This window comes from Ovis canadensis, chromosome 3, assembly GCF_042477335.2.
Source record: "Ovis canadensis isolate MfBH-ARS-UI-01 breed Bighorn chromosome 3, ARS-UI_OviCan_v2, whole genome shotgun sequence".
NCBI lineage: Eukaryota > Metazoa > Chordata > Mammalia > Artiodactyla > Bovidae > Ovis > Ovis canadensis.
In genome coordinates, this window is record NC_091247.1 from 96,566,986 (window position 1) to 96,580,655 (window position 13,670).

Sequence of the window (13,670 nt, forward strand, 5' to 3'; positions counted from 1 at the left end):
TACAATATTATGGAAGCCAAAAGAAGGGATATTTCAAGAAAGAGTTGATGGTCAACAAAGTAAAACATGTCAGAGAAGTATTGGATAATAGACACTGGATACTGGATATCTCTGAGATAGGGTCCATGTAGTGAAGCTAACTTACAGTGGATTAAAAGAATAAATACTAAGGAAATGGAGGCAATGGATATGGGCAGTAAAAAAGAAAAAGAAACATAATTTCTCTTGAAGAGTTGGGCAAAAACTTTGTCCAGACAGTAGAGACCTAAGACAGTCGGCAGTAGGAGGGACTAAGTTGATAAGGAAACTGATGATATAGGAGTGGGGACCACCTCAACCATAGAATACTGCACCAACAGCAGGATGAAGAGAAGATGCAGGAAAACAGGCTAGGAGTGTGGCCTCTCTCTGTGAAGCTGCAGGTTTGAAGAGTTGGGCAGCCACATGCATGTGAGATATGGTGAGATGGATCCAAGGAAGTCTGTATGAGAGGTGGGGGTGCTGACTCCAGAGCCTCTCTTCAACATAAACCAATAGAACCATGCTTTTCATAGAGTCAGGGAATCAGCAGGGTAGAGGCAAACTGAGAAACTCCTAGGACTGTGGCTGACAGAACTGGATGCCTTTTGTCCCTGAAGCAGAGCACTGAAATCTTTTTTTTTTTTTTTTAATTCGCATTATATATACTGTGCTCTGCTTCAGGGACAAAAGGGACACACACACACACACTACCAGGTTTGTGCCCATTCTCCTCTAAGGATCAGTTGGGCAAGCTCTGGATGGCAGAGCCATCTGTGCTTACCTCAAAAGGCAGGATGTAGAATAAGGAGGTATAAAGTTCTGCACGATGCTACGTTTTTCACTTGTATTGATTTATTCAAGAAGGATTTTATTCAGCTTGATTGGAGACACACTAGTGCCCACTCTCTCCTCCTAGAGGCCCACCCCACCCGTGGAGTGGCAAAAGAAAGTGAAAGACGCTCAGTCATGTCCAACTCTTTGCATGGAATTCTCCAGGCTAGAATACTGGATGGGTAACCTTTCTCTTCTCCAGGGGATCTTTCCAACCCAGGGATCTAACCCAGGTCTCCTGCATTGCAAGCCGACTGTTTACCAGCTGAGCCACAAGGGAAGCCCCCAAGGGAGTGGGGAAAGGGACTGACAAATTCCTAACCTGCCAGAGTTATTTAATCCACTGTCCCCCCAGGCTCTTTGTTCTCATCCAGGGGAATCCAGCCCATGCTATCTCTGAAAGGTTTGCCTGAACACCAGAGGTTTCATGCTCTCTAGTAGCCCAAGCCCTTAACTGCTGAGAAAAGATGCTTGGAGTTCTGTGAAGGCTTAGGGAAGGTGATATTATCTGTCTTCTTTACCAAAACAAAAACAGCTACCAATGGGCAGTACCTCCCCACCCCCAACCCTTTCAGAAGATTGTTGGCAGGGTGCGGGGAGAGCTGGATAAGTGGGTGAGGAAGGTGGACAAGTCTGGGGGAGGATGTCTCGTGTTATTAATGCCCACTGCCTCCCTGCCCCATGGTTCCCTGCCTCAGCCTTCACCTTGAGGCTTCTGAGAACACTGAGGTTTTGTGTGGGGAGAAAGCCTACCCCCTTCTTCCTCTTCTTTATCTTCCTGCCCAGATGCCCAAATATCACTCCTGGTTCCCTCGAGAGAAAAGACCTCTTACCCTGCCCTAGGCTCCAGGCTGCCAGCCCATCTGCTAGGGAGAAAGGAGGGGCAGAGTTTTCCCCAGGAGATCCTGGAGAATCAACTGGAAGATCCGTGCTCCCGGGGAGACACAGCTATTAAGACTTAGAAGCCACTTCAGCTCACAAGGGTCACTGGCAGTCAGGATCAGAGCACCTGAGTGGGCTGCGGTGGAGGGGCCAAGGACTGCCACAGCAGGGCAGGGTCCTTTGGCCACCAAGTGTCTGAGACACGCCAAGCTGCTCATCGGGTGCCCACCCTCCGAGGGATGGTAAGAACATCCGCCTCCAGGCGCCCAGTCTCACCGGCTCGGAGGCGCCAGGATTCCCCCCCCAACCCCCGGGGGCCGGGGCGGGCCGGGGAAGGTAATGTAATTCCGACCCAGCTAACCCGATTATGGCGGCCTGCACCGGGCCGGGTGGCGGCAGGGGCGGGTCTAAGGCTCAGGGGCCCGGCAGGCCCGGGGTCCCATCCCGGGGAAGGATGCAGAGTTCACACGCTCCCAGCTCCTGGGTCCGCGGCCAGAGGTCACAAGGTCGCTGAGCGGCTTCGGTCTTTCCCCACCTCCCTTCTCTGACACGCTCCAGGCACAGTTTCCTGGGCTTGGGTGGGGTGAAGCAGCTATGCGAAATGAGGCGGTTAGGATCCTCCGAGGACTTCGTAAGGTTCCAAGTGTCGCCTGTGGCGATTTCGTTGGAGGCTGGGCAGAAGTGTGTGAGAATAGACTTCCTGGGCGAAGAGTCCGCGTTGCTGGTTCCCTGTCGGGGGCAGAAGGCCAGCCCCAAGTCCTCACCGACCTAAATTGGCTCGGGTACAACCACCGGTCCGCTTTACACCGATTTACGGAAATCGAAATTCTAAGAAACACTGGCCGCCCATTACTGGCGCTCTGGAGAGGAGCTGGGGCCCCTACGGGAGAGGCCGGGAGGAGCATCAGGATCACTGGCCCAGCGATTCCCCGCCCTAGCTCACCGGACACCCTGCCACACCTCCAACTGTCCTCTTCCCCAGCCTCCAACTCGCCGGCGGCGTTCCCCAGCCGCTTCCCATCGAAGCCAGAAAGCCACAACGAAATTTGGTCTTCGAGAGCATTTAGGCGGGGGCCACAACGAATCCGGGAGTCGTCAGGCTGGACCCATCGGGAGGCGAAGAGTGGGGGCTGTGGGAGGCGGCACCTGCAAGGAAGTTGGTGAGGAGAGGAAACCCAGAGGCGGAGGCCAGTGAGGATGGAGTCGCCTTGCGCATCTCGGCTGACTCAGCGCGCAGCGGCCCGAGCTCTGGCCCCTCCCGTGCAAGTTCATAACACACTCGCCACCTTCCCCCCTCCAGCACCCTCACCACTCCTGCCGGCCAGTCTTGCCCGCGCTTGGAGCAAACAGGCGTCTCTTCCCCTTTAACGGGCCCGGCCCCGCCCCTGCCCTACCCCCAGCCCCCACTGCCCACCCAAGACTGATCTGTCAGTCACTGCCCCAGCCCAAGTCGGCCAACCCTCTCCACCCCGGACTCGGGCAGAGGCCCTGGCAGTCCAGCGTCCATCCGCGCTTCAGAGTCAAGAAGGGCGCTCCTGGGGCCCCAGGCGGTCGCGCTCCCCCGGGATGCGAGTCCCTGCGCCGACACCCGGCAGAGGCCGGCAAGGGCTGGGTTACTTCCAGTACATAGGGATGAAGATGTCCTGGGCGTCCCGGCGCCTCTCTGCGGCCAGCCCGGCAGGTCCCTGAAGCCACCGCCCTAAACGCTCCGCTGCTGGGCTCCCACAGCTGTTTGGGGGGCCCTCCCTAACCGCCAAACCTCCTGAGGTCCTCTTTGACCCGGACCCATGGAGCCGGGGGTGCTGGCCTCGCACAACCTCCCGCACCACGAGCCAATCAGTTTCGGCATCGATCAGATCCTGAGCTGCCCGGAACCCCCCGGGAGCGGCCTAGGCCCGGGTCGCATGGGCCAGGGCCATGGAGAGAGTGCGGCGTTCTCGGGTGGATTTCACGGAGCCTCAAGCTACGGCCCCGCGGCCTCGCTGGCCCCGGTCCCAGGCAGCTCTGGTGTTGGCCCGGGCGGCGTGATTCGCGTCCCGGCGCATCGTCCTTTGCCAGTGCAGCCGCCCGCGGGAGGCGCACCTGCAGTTCCTGGGCCCTCGGGCTTGGGCGGCGCCGGGGGCCTGGCGGGACTCACCTTCCCTTGGATGGACAGCGGCCGCCGCTATGCCAAGGACCGGCTCACGGGTGAGGTTGCCCGATCCCTCCAGTGTCATGCCCCACACTGACCCTGTTTTCTCATCTTTGATCCTTCTGCTCCAACTCAAGGTCCCTTTAATACCCTTCGCCCCTAATCCCAGGGGATCCTCCCTCAACTTGTATCTCTTGGTCCCGCTACTGAGAGGCGCTGGGGAGATAGCTGCCGTCGATGCCCGCGCTCTCCTTTGCAGTTCACTGTCCGCACGGCGGGGAGGGCAGGGTGAAGTTACAGGGGAGGTTTCTCCCTCACCCAAGAGGGAGGGCCATTTCCGAGGCTCCCCTTTTTTGTGTAGAAGACTCTACTGGTGCGGAGTCGAGGTTGGGGCACTGTAGGGACCCGGCGCGGGAGCTCTCAGCAGCCGCGCTCTCTTCTATGACACCTCGGGCCGCCCGGAAAACCTAGCCTTGCTCTTTCTTCCTCCTTGTAGCGGCGCTCTCGCCCTTCTCCGGGACGCGCCGTATAGGTCATCCCTACCAAAATCGGACCCCCCCAAAGCGGAAGAAGCCGCGCACATCCTTCTCCCGCTCGCAGGTGCTGGAGCTGGAGCGGCGCTTCCTGCGCCAGAAGTACCTGGCCTCGGCCGAGAGGGCGGCGCTGGCCAAGGCCCTGCGCATGACCGACGCGCAGGTCAAGACGTGGTTCCAGAACCGGCGCACCAAGTGGCGGTGAGGCGCGGGGCGGGTGAAAGACCGGGCTGGGCCAAGTGGCGGTGAGGCGCGGGGCGGGCTGGGGCTGGCCTCGCTGACCCCGCGTCTCCGCCCGCCCAGGCGCCAGACGGCCGAGGAGCGCGAGGCGGAGCGGCACCGCGCGGGCCGACTGCTTCTGCACCTGCAGCAGGACGCGCTGCCTCGGCCGCTGCGGCCGCCGCTGCCTCCGGACCCGCTCTGCCTGCACAATTCGTCGCTCTTCGCGCTGCAGAACCTGCAGCCCTGGGCCGAGGACAACAAGGTGGCCTCCGTGTCCGGGCTTGCTTCAGTGGTGTGAGCGACGCCTGCCCGAGCGAGCAAGCGCTCTTCAGGACCGAGGCGCCTCGTGGAGCCCCGGAGCTGGGGCCTAGGAGCGCATGGCCGCCCACTCCGTGGTTCTGTAGCAGTGGAGCGTGTGAGGAGGAGCTGGCTTTGAGGCTATCGCCAAGGGCTCCTCGGCCACCGTCGGTTCGCAGGCCAACGTCGCGCAATTGCCCTGCGCGCTTAAATGCGATCTTTCCCGCCATTTCCCACACTCTTGTCGCTCGGCGGCTGGAACCGAGGGGCTGAGGGGGCGGGACCTGCAGTTTGATAGCCAATGAGGTGCGGGGAGGAGAGCAGGCTGTCCTATGGCTGCCCTCTCGAGGGACTCCGGATTCTTCCGTGGGTGGGGTGGAACCAGGGTTCTGTCGGGCCCAAGCTGTTCACAGGCCCCGCTGGGATTCGGCAGCTGCAGCCTGCCGGGTCTGTACCAAAAGTGTGAGGGAAGGAAGGAAGATGCCAATGACAGGGGAGTAATGGAGGAGGTGCTAGAGGGCGAGTCTGACTGTGATGGGAACCAGAGGGTTATCCATGCCGGGCATGTCATTCTTCAACTGTAAAATAATCGCTAAGGACTTTGAGCCCCATATTGTCTGTGTGTTTAACCTGCTGACTGTGTCCTCCCACTTGCACCTCCCAAGTGAGTGGTGGGCGAGACACACTTGATGAAAGAGAAAATCTAAGAACACTAATCAGGCTCTGGTGTCCCTCAGGGACAGAGAGGGAAGCAATGGACAAAGTTAATGGGCCCAGGGGAGTTAGAGTGAGCAGAGTCTGGCAAATAATAGGAAGTGATAGGCTTAAAAATAATCAGAGATAACTCCTAGGTTGGAAATGTAAAGGATCAAGAAATCAATGGTGTTGTGGATGATGAAAGGGAAATTGGGAAGACAAGACCAAGATTAACTCTGCAGGCAAAACTAAATGCTAAACCTAGAGAGAAGGATCCCCTAGAGTAGGAAATAGCAACCACTCCAGTATTCTTGCCTGGATAATTTCACGGACAGAGGGACCTGGTGGGCTACAGTCTATGGGGTCACAGTCGGACACGACTGAGTGACTGAGCAAGCACACTGGAGAGAATACATTCTGGAAAAATGCCTTTCGGGGAAGGTCAGTTGACATCCACATAGAGGAGGAAATACATGAAATGATAAAAGCAGACAGCATCTTCAAGGGAGGGAAGTCTGAGTAGAAAAGCAGAGTTCTAAGGATTAAATGTTTCTATCAATTTCTATAAACACATTTATAATGTGTAAGATGATTGAGGATATCAAAGTTAATAGTCTAAGGAAAGAAAAGAGAAAGGAGTACCCAGCTGGTAAAAGCATGATGTTCCTGAAGTTGCTAGAACTTATGGGTGGGCCAGGGGCTGCTGGGAAGCTTGTTGCTGGAAAGTTAAGGATTTGGGTACAGATCCAATCGCCTTGAGGTTTAAGAAGGAGCAAGATTTAAGTTGTATGAGAACAAAAGGGTCAATTGTTTCTTATTCTTATAGCACCCCCATTCTTCCTCCCCTGCAGGCAAGAGCAGTTGATAGAGTGAGGTAAGCTTTAGGCAGGGTCAGAGGCCAACTGTAGTCAAACTACCTGTTTCCCATGTTAGTGACAGCGAGGTCAGTCAGAGCACAAAGGGTCGACCAGAGGTGGGAGCCAGGCAAGAGGGTATCACTGTTGAAGTTCACCCTGATTCTTTTATGTTGTGTCATCTTTAACTCATAGATACTGTAAATGCTACTAGAGAACTAAACTCAAATTTGGTATCATATAAACAGAACTTTTATAGACCAAAAGGATAGGTTTGGCATAAGTTGGGGGTATACAGGGCATATCAATTCCTCTTTAATAAATAGCAGAAAGCTAAGAAATCGGTCCTACCCTGTATAGACTAGGGCTTAACCAATTTGCTCCACTCCCAGCTCCATTTCTTGGGACTCAGGTTCCAGTATTTACATTTGACCCTTGGGCTTCTAAATCTGGATGGCTGCCTGAGGGAAGATCTCATGTGATGAGATGAATTCAACTTCACCCCATAGGCAGGTCACTGCAGGAGACAGGCATTTTCAAGTTCTTGGGTGGAGGAAGATTCACTCCTGGTTGAAGAATCTGTCCTTTCTTCCCTCAGCTGGTTCAGGAAGTCTCTGCTTTCACTAGGGGGTAAGTTACTCAGGAAGTATGGAGGAGCCAATTCCACCAGCCTGATAGAGACATTCATAATTAGATGGTTTCCATGTCTTCTTTCATAATGCATATTGTTGAACTTCTTACTACCCCTTCCACAAACCTGTCTCCTCAAATCATGTTACTACAAACCGCAAAGACCCTTTCACTCCCCTCCATTCCCGCCCCTGCCACCCCACCCCCCACCCCCACTTAGCTTCTCTAAGTCTCCAGCTGTAATTTTGGCCCCAGGAAGAGGAATGGACAGTGCAGGAGGGGTGTCAGGGAACTCACATCTGTGGCTGAATTTCAGAAACAATGGAAAGACAGTTGTCTTTGGAAATGGAGAAACTGTGGTAAAGCACCCACAGTGGGGGTCTGGCAGGAGCCCTGCGGCTTCTGTAGCAGCAGTATGGGGAGAGCTGGGCCACATGCTTATGGGTTAGAAGCAGGTAATTTCCAGTTCCATCTGTGTCTCGGGCCACCTCATTGAAAGACAAAGATATTGAAGGAATAAGTGAGAGTGAAGTGTCAGTCAGTAGAAGAAAGAAAGGGGGGTTGAGAAAGACTTATCAGCAAGGGTAGTGAGAGTATACCTCTAGGCATACCTCTAGGTATTATAGCCCTACCATACTACCATAATGTATGGCATTTCCATAGCCCCTTATACCCCAAAACATCAAAGGAAAAGTTTCTCCTGGTTCTAAAGAGTTCTTTGAATGGCCACCTGGGTCCCAATTTCAGAGGTGGCATACATTAACCGTTGCTCCCTCTACTTTCTGTTCCTTTTCTGATCCTTACCCCAACTCTTTCCCCTAACCTTAAGGAAGTATCCTGACACCAGCGCTTTCTGAAGGTCTCTGCGATTCTGCTCAGATCCAAAGGCTGGTTGAGACAAGGGCAGTTCAATCCGTTGCATGAGTTCTAGGAGTTCTCCCCGAAGTTTACGGGCCTGGCACAATGCTGCCCAGTTTAGACCCCGAGCCTGGCACCAAGCCTTGTCTGCTCCACCTAGGAACAGAAAGGGACCAGCGATAGCTAAAGTCCTTGGGACCCCTAAAAGAACCCAACTCTCAGTCAAAGGGCTTCCTTTTCCTGGGACTAGAGATCTGTCAGCTGGTTGCACACCACTTCCTCTCTTTGGAAAATCTGGGATTCTGTAAGAGGATGCAGAGTGGAGCACTCACTCTGTATAAAGGCTTCATACACTTGGATCAGAGAGCTGTGATCACCATCCACGTGTTCTAGCGCTCGACGCAGGGCAGCTTCTTCTGCACAGAGTGGAGGACGAGTAAACCCGGGGGCAGCTGGAGGCAGAAGAGAGGAAGTTCACTGGGGGCATGAGAACAGATAGCAGTACACTGAAAAAGGCAGCAATGTCACTCTGGGAACTTTACTCAAAAGACTTCTAGACACTATGCACTTTATTGGACATTGAAGATAAATAAATGAAAAACAGTTTCTGCCCTCAAGGAGCTTAGAGTCTAGTGGGAGAGACCAACACGTAAGATAGGTGTGTGGGCCAATATTTGAAGTTGGAGAATTAGCTGAGTGGAGAAGGGCAGAGGGGGTATTCTAGATGTGGGAACAGCATGTTTGGAGAACTGCAAGCACCTAGGATTATGGATAGAGGGAACGGTATGCGTGGCAGGGTGGCAGGAGATAAAACTGGAGGGAGGTATGGGCAAGGCTGTGCAAATGAGTTTACATTCTGTTTGGAAGGTAGAGAATAACTGATAAAGAGTTTTTAAGAGAATCCACATGTTTGGAAGAAGTTCACATGACTAGTTAGGAGGCTACTCAAGGAATCCAGCTGAGCAGCGATGAGGAGCTACATTGGCATTAACTCTGAGTATGGAGTGAAGGTGAAGCTGAAGTCGCTCAGTCGTGTACAACTCTTCGCGAGCCCATGGACTGTAGCCCACCAGGCTCCTCCATCCGTGGGATTTTCCAGGCAAGAGTACTGGAGTGGGTAGCCATTTCCTTCTCCAGGAGATCTTCCTGACAGGGATCGAACCTGGGTCTCCTGAATTGCAGGCAGCCGCTTTACCCTCTAAGCCACCAGGGAAGTCCTTAAGTATGGAGAAGAACAGGTGAAGAACAGGTAAATTTTCTTTTTAATTAGGAGATAAAAATTAAAAAAACAAACCTGGAGAAAGGTTAGTCTAGAATGATGATAGTGGAGCCGCTGAGGTGATGGTATGACTTTTTGGTGGTGGTGGTGAGGGAGCAGATTTTAAAAGGGCTCAGCTCAGCAACAACAGAGGTGCTCGAGTTCAGTTCTGGGTTGAAGTTTTGTGGACCATTCTGATAGGAACGGCCATCAGGAGTCAGATATATAAATGCAAGATTCAGAAGAATGATATTGTAGCATTTCAGACCATGAATGTGAGTGAACTTGCTCAGAGAGTTCAGGGAATGAGAAGACAAAAGGGGCAAGGGTAGAACCCTGAGGTTCAACTTACTTTGAGCAAGCAGAGGATGAAGCAGAGGAGGAAGAGCTCAAGTAAGAGATTAAGGGAGTGGCAAGAGAGGTAGGGTGAAAACCACAAGGAGCAGATCACAGAGGCTTAGGGAGGGGGCAGTGTTAAAGTGGTTGCCATTCTCAAGTGTCAAAAGAAAGTCATGAACAGGGCTCAAAAGTGCTCACTGGATTAGGTCTCTAGGAGGCCACTGGTGAGCAGAAGTGTCACCCTTCTGCTGGGGTGGGCCTGAAGCTGGAATGCAGTGGGCAAGGAATACCCTAGATTGAGCAGGATCGAGATTATTCTGAATAATGAAAGGATTACAGGGTTGAGCACGACAGGTACAGTTTTAGTAAAAACAGGTAGGAGAGACTTGTTGCGGGACAAGAAGCAACAGAGACAGGAGAGGGGTAAATGATGAAGCCTAACTCTTTAGGCACAGTGAGGGCTGGGAACTAGAGCAAAGGGGAAGGGGCCAGCTTAAGGAGCACCAGAACACCAGAGGGAGGGCTGAAGTAGTCCTAAGAGCCAGAGAGGTAAGTGATTCATACCAGTGAGCATGGCGGCCAGGGTGAGCATCTCATCCACACAGTCAAACTCACACGAGGCCAGCAGGGCTTTGGCCAGCTCAGGGGCCAGGGGAAATTCTGATAGGATAACTCCCAGGTCTGACAGGTCCCCATCATCATCCAGGGCAGCCAGATAGTCTAAGTCTTCCAGGGCCTGCATCAGTGCTTCTGGAGCTGGACAGGCAACAAGGCTTACAGGTCAGGGGATCTCAGAACCTGGAGAGCAGCAGGATGTGGGCAGGAAGGGTGCTCACCAGGCCGGTCCAGGAAGTGACACTTCCCTGGCTCTGCAATCTGTCTCCTCTTTAGTAGTAACATCAGGGGGCTCAGATTCTCTGCCCACACTCTGGGCTGGGGCAGGCAGGGAGCCTCTAGTTCTAGGAAGGACTTAGGATACAAGCAGAGGCAGGATCCTGAGGGGAGAAAGATCTGGGAAAGAAGACCACTGTAGATTTCTCAGGGCCTATGGTTCGGTGACTCTTTTCGTGTTTAATCCTACTGAGGGCAAAAGCTCTTACCTGGTGGGATCCCTGCTGCCCGTAGCCGTCTTGCCTCTGCCTGACACTTGCTGACTGGTCTCAACACTTGAGATTCTGCTCGGATCTGAGGACTGTAAACCTGTCACCACCCCCAACCAAGGCCAGGACAGATGAGAGTGGGCTATTTCTATCTTTAGCCCCTGTGTCCCCCTCACTTCTCTTTCACTCACACTTCGAAGCTCCAGTCCTGAGTCAATGACATGTCGGATGGAGGGGAGGGAAAAGGAGAAGTCGGCCAGCCAGTGAGTGACCACAACCTTCCGGGCACCTGATTCTGTGTCCTCGTACACAGCCTGAACAGCTTGTCCACAGCCTGGGTGAAGGGGCAGCACCCGTGGTGGGGGCCCTTGGTTTTCCAAGGACCCTACCTTCCTGGACAAGGACTCACAGCACAGAGAAATTTCCTGAAGAGAGAGGTGGGGTGTTAGGGTAATTCTCACCTTTGTGGGTCAGACCCCTTTGAAAAATTGATGAAAGCTATGGACCTTCACTCTGAAAAAGTGTACATACTCATATAAAGTAGGGGTGTTATAATTTCAGGAACTCACTGAACTGCAAATCTCTACCTTGTATGGAATCAAAAAGTTTTTATACCAAAACCCTGGAATTTTTCAAGACCCCAACAGAGAATAAGTACTAGAACTCCGATGTTCCTAACCAGCATTGCTCCCATTCTCCCCTGGGACAGGAAGGGGCAGACATTCGACATGAATACCTCCTTTCGCATGCCATTTTTTTACCTCCTCACTGGGCAGGTACACTAGCACATCTCCTGGAGCCTCCTTCCGACACAGTTCAAGCACAGCTTGGCAGGCAGCTTCTACTCGGTCAGTAGGGAGAGAGTCCCTGTAGACCGGAGCGGGACAGCTGCCAGTCTCTCTGGGGACACACACAATAGGAGGGTTGCCCCAGAAGTCTTGGAGCTTAGGTTCAAGGGTTGGGTCGGTAACTACAACCACTCTGAGGTCCCCTGGACGGCTTCCCAGCCTGGCATCTCGCAGGAGTCCCTGGAGCAAATCTGAGGCCACTGACCGCTCCTGAGCCTCATCCAGGACCAGCACACCCTGGGCTCCAGTGCCCGGGGTTGAGGCCACCTCCTGCAGAAGCAGCCTGTCCCAGCAGAACCTGTTGACATTGGCAGTGGGCAGAGGAGTCAGTGTGGACACCGACCAGCCCCGGAAGTCCAGAGGAGCTTCTCCCCAGGGGGCCTAGGCTCTGACAGTAAAGGCCAGAAAAAGATCCTGTGGCTGAGTTTCTGTGGCCTATTGATGACACTGTTATAAGCTGTACTCCAGTTAGGAAAGTCAGACTTTCATGATGAGGGTGAGGTTGAATGTCTGAGGTTGCTGGCTAGGGTTAAATGGCTGAATTCAAAAGTTGCATCATGCATGATTTAAAGGGTGAGCTAAGCTGAGGGAGGGTACGATGAGATGTCAGAGGCTGGGTTTGTTTCTACGGAGTGAGGGGGAGATTTGAGTGGGGCCTGCAAGGGGCCACACCTTAGCAGAGTGTCAGGCCCAGTGCAGTCTTCTTGGGGGATGCTGTATCCAACCTCATGACCCAGGGTCAGGTCCATTTCATCAGCAACTCGCAGGGCCAAGCTCAGGGCCGCTAGAGGGTAAGGCTGAGTCACAGTTACCCAGCCCTTCTGGAAACCTCTTGCCAGCACAAACTCTGCACACCACTGTGGGATCTGGGGTAAGCGTAGGAAAGGACAACCCGTCAGCCGGACACAGAACTCCAGTCAAAAGTGCTGGAGGAGCTGTGGCCAGTTTCATCTCTCCTTATTTGAGGAGTCCTCTGGTGCTTCAGTGTCTGTCTCCTTCTGACCACCTCCCCTATTATTCCACACAGCAACCGCCAGCCCACGCCCCGCCTTGTCCCAGGAGGAGGCAGTTCCCAACCCCCCCACCCCCACCTGGGTGCTCTTGCCGCAACCAGGCTCTCCAGACACCAGTACCACTCCACTGGGGCTACTCTCCAAGTGCTCCAAGAAGATAAAGCGAGCAGCCCAGACAGGCAAGGATCGGCGCTGCTCAAGTAGTCTGTAGTAGCGGGAGGAGAAGGGGAGCCCGTCAAAGGGGTTCACAGCCAGTTCAGACTCCTCAGGGTTTGGGCCAGACTCTTCTTCCAACCCGAGAAGCTGAGAGGCCATGGTGACCATCTAGCAGGACCTACAGAAGGCAGGGCAGTCATCAAGGCCTTGTATTTGGTGACTGACACCATCTTCCCACCTCAGCCCTGATCCCTAACCTGTACCCTCAGGTGATAATGCACTGGGGTTCATCCTTCCCAGTACTTCTTGTCTGCCGGGAAACAGGGAAGAGTTGAGTCTCTAAGTAATAGACTATCAAAAGTGGACTACTGGCAGGCCAGTAGTTAAGAACCCAACTTCCAATGCAGGGGACGTGGGTTCGATCCTTAGCTGGGGACATAAGATTCTGCATATGGCAGGGCAACAAAGCCCATGCACTACGACTAAGAACTGACATAGCCAAATAGAAAGAGAGAAAGACCTGGTGGCCTGTGGGAAGGCCCCCTGGGGAAGAGAGTGAGGAACAGGAGTGGGGTCAGAAATCAGGGAGCAGGGCCACAAGGATCCTGGATTCAAACCTTTGCCTGCCGCTCTGAGACGCGCTGGAATGGCAGCCAGTTCCAGACCCACTCAGCAAGTCACCACAAACCCTGACCTGCTGTGAGGTACAAAGGTCAATTCCGGATCCACCCTGGGGCACAATCCTAGAGGCTGTTTTGGGGTGGGGCCATGTGCTCCACCTTATTTAATCTAGTTAGGAGCCTATGGAAAATAGGCTCTAGCCACCACACTGAGCATGTGTGAATTCTACAGACTGTGTGTACTGTGCTCATTAGTGAAAGGTATCCTGGGACTTGCAGTTCTGCAGCTGTTTCCTCATATGCCTGGGCTGGATTCTGAGGCCAGGGTCCACTTGCTGCTGGGCATCCAGCTTAGTTATACTTCTTTAATATCACTCATCT

General features: G+C 53.6%; 2 protein-coding genes across 3 annotated transcripts; one reads left to right on the forward strand and one right to left on the reverse strand.

The window, feature by feature from the left end:
- Positions 1-2,528: 2,528 nt before the first annotated feature.
- On the forward strand, positions 2,529-5,528 carry TLX2 (T cell leukemia homeobox 2). The gene is made up of 3 exons (XM_069586348.1): positions 2,529-3,921; positions 4,362-4,599; positions 4,702-5,528. The coding sequence occupies exons 1-3, from the start codon at positions 3,522-3,524 to the stop codon at positions 4,916-4,918; spliced, it is 855 nt and encodes a 284-aa protein (XP_069442449.1). The 5' UTR covers positions 2,529-3,521; the 3' UTR covers positions 4,919-5,528.
- A 1,168-nt stretch (positions 5,529-6,696) lies between these two features.
- On the reverse strand, positions 6,697-13,488 carry DQX1 (DEAQ-box RNA dependent ATPase 1). Of its 2 annotated transcripts, XM_069580550.1 has the most exons (12): positions 13,287-13,488; positions 12,592-12,847; positions 12,173-12,366; positions 11,414-11,798; positions 10,844-11,077; positions 10,653-10,752; positions 10,389-10,547; positions 10,117-10,308; positions 8,288-8,407; positions 7,921-8,111; positions 7,395-7,585; positions 6,697-7,138 (listed from the first exon to the last, which is right to left on the reverse strand). In XM_069580550.1, the coding sequence occupies exons 2-12, from the start codon at positions 12,835-12,837 to the stop codon at positions 6,982-6,984; spliced, it is 2,169 nt and encodes a 722-aa protein (XP_069436651.1). In that variant the 5' UTR covers positions 12,838-12,847; positions 13,287-13,488; the 3' UTR covers positions 6,697-6,981. The 2 variants fall into 2 exon arrangements, with proteins under 2 accessions (XP_069436651.1, XP_069436652.1); XM_069580551.1 differs by lacking the exon at positions 7,395-7,585 and having other exon boundaries at positions 13,287-13,367.
- Positions 13,489-13,670: the final 182 nt, after the last annotated feature.